At 48.8% G+C, this 3,792-nt stretch overlaps 1 protein-coding gene across 1 annotated transcript; it reads left to right on the plus strand.

Annotated features, from left to right (window-relative positions):
* Positions 1–184: 184 nt before the first annotated feature.
* Positions 185–3,062, plus strand: LOC128882299 (ATP-binding cassette subfamily G member 4). The gene has a single exon (XM_054133879.1). It carries the CDS (start codon positions 924–926, stop codon positions 2,718–2,720), a length of 1,797 nt encoding a protein of 598 aa, XP_053989854.1. The 5' UTR covers positions 185–923; the 3' UTR covers positions 2,721–3,062.
* Positions 3,063–3,792: the final 730 nt, after the last annotated feature.

The following is a 3,792-nucleotide window of genomic DNA, read 5'->3' on the forward strand; positions in this document are numbered from 1 at the left end:
TTAAAAAAAACGACCGTCACACGGGATGAACCCCTTGATGTAAAAATTCCTAAATATCCCAACTCACGAAAAAGTTTTCCACTTACAACACGCCTGTTGCTCCAAAAAAGGTTAATGCCCGTTCGCAAATGCTTGAACTTAAAACACACCTCGTAGTTTGAAAAGAGACGAGTAACAAACTATCGAAAAATTGATTACAGGCGCGGCAGAACACGAGACACATCGAAGAGGCCTGAAATTGCTCGCAGCTGAGGTCAGGAACAAAAAAGACAACTTGAGGCAGTCTCCGAGAGTGGTCCATTCATACCGAAGATAGAATAAACGCACGGAACGATGCCGTCGGCTTTTTCGTCTGAAAAAATCCTTTGCGTTCACGTGACGGTTGCGTAAACCACCATCCAGCCAATAGACGAGCGAAACACGGGGCGAGGAAGGCGATTAAACCAGCCGGGTGCGATACCAACTACGGGACAGTCTGATCGTGTTCGCCAGCAGATCGAGCTCATTCCGTTCTCGCGGAGAATCAACGAGGATCTACGAGAATAAAAGACATGCGGATGAAACGCGTCCTCCGTTCCACGGGAAGCATCGCCAATGGACGAATAACTCGAGGATAAATAAAAAAATGCGAACGAGTTCTTCGATTGGAGGATTCGATCTATCGCAATTTGATTTCTTCAGGATTTCGACGAATTCGATAAAAAAATCGTCAAAGAAATCGAGAACCGATGAATTCTCTCGAGGTGAGTGGCTGACCTAATTCAGAAGCTAGCCAGGAACTGTTTGCGGTCGGACGATAACAGACGCGCAGATAACGCGCGATTTACGCGACGCCTACGACTCGCCAAAGTCGGAGAAATAGATAAGGAGCAGGGAGAAGCTGCAATCTTTTCTCAGTGGGTCAGTCGGTTCACTGGGTCGCGATGTATCAACGAGTGGTGCTGGTGAGCCTCCCACAGGCGTCGAGCATCGACATCGAATTCACCAACGTTACCTACGAGGCTCAAGAAGGGTTTCTGGGTCCTACGAAGCAGATCCTGAAGGAAGTCAGTGGCGCGTTCAAATCCGGAGAGCTGACGGCCATCATGGGTCCGTCGGGCGCGGGCAAGTCGACTCTGCTGAACATTTTGACGGGTTTCGAGCGGGACAAATGGAAGGGTCAGATCGAGTACATCGGCAAGGACGGTAAGCACACGCTGAAGGAGTACAGAAAGCAGTCGTGCTACATCCAGCAGGACGACCAGCTGCATCCCCTGTTCACCGTGCACGAAGCCATGCGGATGGCGACGGATCTGAAGATCGGCAGCAGTCTGAGCAGAAAGGCGAAGGAGATGCTGATCGACGACGTGCTGGAGAACTTGGATCTCAGCAAGACGAAAGACACCAGGTGCAGCCAGCTGAGCGGTGGCCAGCGGAAGAGGCTCAGCATAGCGCTGGAACTGTTGGACAACCCACCAGTGATGTTCCTAGACGAACCAACGACCGGCCTCGACGCTCTGTCCTCTTATCAGTGCATCAGGCTGCTGCAGAGCCTAGCCAAGGCTGGCAGAACCATTGTCTGCACCATCCACCAGCCCAGCGCTGCCATCTACGAGATGTTCGACAACGTCTTCCTCCTGGCGGGTGGCAGGTGCATGTACGACGGCGCGACTAAAAATACGATCGCGTATTTCGCCAGTGCTGGCCTCTACTGCCCCAAATACCACAATCCTGCCGATTATATGATAGAGATAATCAGCGGGGAGTACGGAGACTTTAGCGATCAACTGCACAAGCTCGCCACCAGCAAGGAGCAGTCGTGGCGGTCGAATGTGTCGCAGATTCTGAAGAAGGAAGCTGACGCGAATTTCACGAACGAGAGCAAGGCGACGGTCCTGGTTCAGCCGCCTTCGGAGTTGGAGAGGTTCGTCGTGCTGCTGCACTGGCACATGATTCAACTGTTCAGGGACTGGACGGTCACCTACCTGAAGCTGCTGATTCATCTTCTGGTGGGCATAATGCTCGGCTTGCTGTTCACGGGCTCGGGCATGGACGGCAGCAAGTCTCTCAGCAACGTTGGATTCTTCGTGGTCACTTCTGTTTATCTGTGCTACACCAGCATGATGCCGGCGGTGCTCAAGTTCCCTTTGGAGTTCTCCACGTTGAAAAAGGAGAGATTCAATAATTGGTATACATTGAAGACGTACTACGTCGCGACTATCATCTGCAACGTGCCTCTGCAGATGATGTTCACGTTCGTCTACAGCTGCGTCTCCTACTTCCTCAGCCATCAACCCGCTGACACCAACAGGTTTCTCATGTTCCTGGCCGTGGCGATCATGACCACGCTGATAGCGGAGAGTTTCGGAATTTTGATTGGTACTCTGCTGAATCCTGTAAACGGAACCTTCATGGCCGCCATCATCACGTGCGCCATGCTGGTCTTGTCAGGATTCCTGGCCCTCTACGATCATATGCCCGTTGTTCTCTACTACGTCAGCTATCTGAGTTATTTGAAGTACTCGGTGCACGCGTTCGTGCACACGATATACGGTTTCAACCGAGAGAAGTTGTCCTGCCCGAGGTCCTACTGCCACTATCGCATCCCAGAGCTCATGTTGACGGACCTGTCCATGACGGACGGCAAGTACTGGATCGACATCTGTCTACTCTTGTGCAATTACGTGTTATTCAGAATCGCGGCGTACTGCACGCTCAAAAAGAAACTCGCCTCGGCCTGAGATCCTGTTGCTGTTCTTGTGGTGATTGTTTCGTGAAACGAGGACTTGCTCAGGCGTCACCTGGAGGTTTGTTGTACCAAAGGTGGTGTTATCGTGTCACTCGGTATCCAAAGGTGATTGTGATCTAGGACAAAAGTGCCCTGTAACTGTGCAAATAAAGACGATTATGTCATTTTTGCGATCGGACGCTCGCCGATGGAAATGGGAATTTTCGCGATAAACGCGACATAACTTCCTGGCATTGTTCTGTGAAACGAGTATTGTTTTATCATTCACTGTTTTGTACTTGGCGTGAAACTCTATTAAAAACGTTTCCAATAAAGGCTCCGCGTCTCTTTCCCTTCTATAAACAATTTCCTGTTCTAGGAGGAGGAAGAATCTCCATGGAGCGTCGCGGATACTTTGTTTTCTGACGGTGAACGGAGTCGGTTGGGCGAGATCAGGAACGTTAGCGTTATTCACGGAAATACCGTGGTCAAAGATCAAATGCGATCGCACGGAATTAATAACACCATTTCGTAATCGAATCGTGAGAACGTTGAACTTACGCGTTGCGTAACATGTCACTGTTAATGGAGGAGGTCGAGCAAAAGGTAAATTCGAGAAAAGTTCGTCGAAATGCGATACTTGGAAAAGTTGGCAGGTGACATATTTAGATCGTTATCTAGGAGTGATAACTGATTTTTAATTAGCCTTCTCTTTGGTACAATATGTCAGGAATATTCCATGAAAATTCGAAAGCAACCGAGATTCGATGATTTCTGTAGATGACTGCAACATACCAGTATATGGTAGTTGGATTCTCGATTCTACGCTCTTCATTGTAAGGAAGAAAGTTAGCGACTGCGAATATTGTCTGTCACGTGAGTCCGCATTTGTCTTATACTGTATGAGAAAGCAATGTAGGGATACTGGTATAGGACTATACATACAGTATGTCCCACGAAATCCTGGACAGCCGATTATTTCGTAACCTATTAAAGATACGAAAAAAGTTTCTCATATGAAATTGAATGGCAAGAGGTGGTCGATTTATTGGCCGTAACAATTTTTTTGTATCATTACTGTTTAC

Source organism: Hylaeus volcanicus, unplaced genomic scaffold (genome assembly GCF_026283585.1).
Source record: "Hylaeus volcanicus isolate JK05 unplaced genomic scaffold, UHH_iyHylVolc1.0_haploid 9814, whole genome shotgun sequence".
In the NCBI taxonomy this organism is placed as follows: domain Eukaryota; kingdom Metazoa; phylum Arthropoda; class Insecta; order Hymenoptera; family Colletidae; genus Hylaeus; species Hylaeus volcanicus.

What these genes read in the sequence shown, in the direction of transcription:
- LOC128882299 (XM_054133879.1), top strand. Translation starts at nt 924, where the DNA reads ATGTATCAACGAGTGGTGCTGGTGAGCCTCCCACAGGCGTCGAGCATC.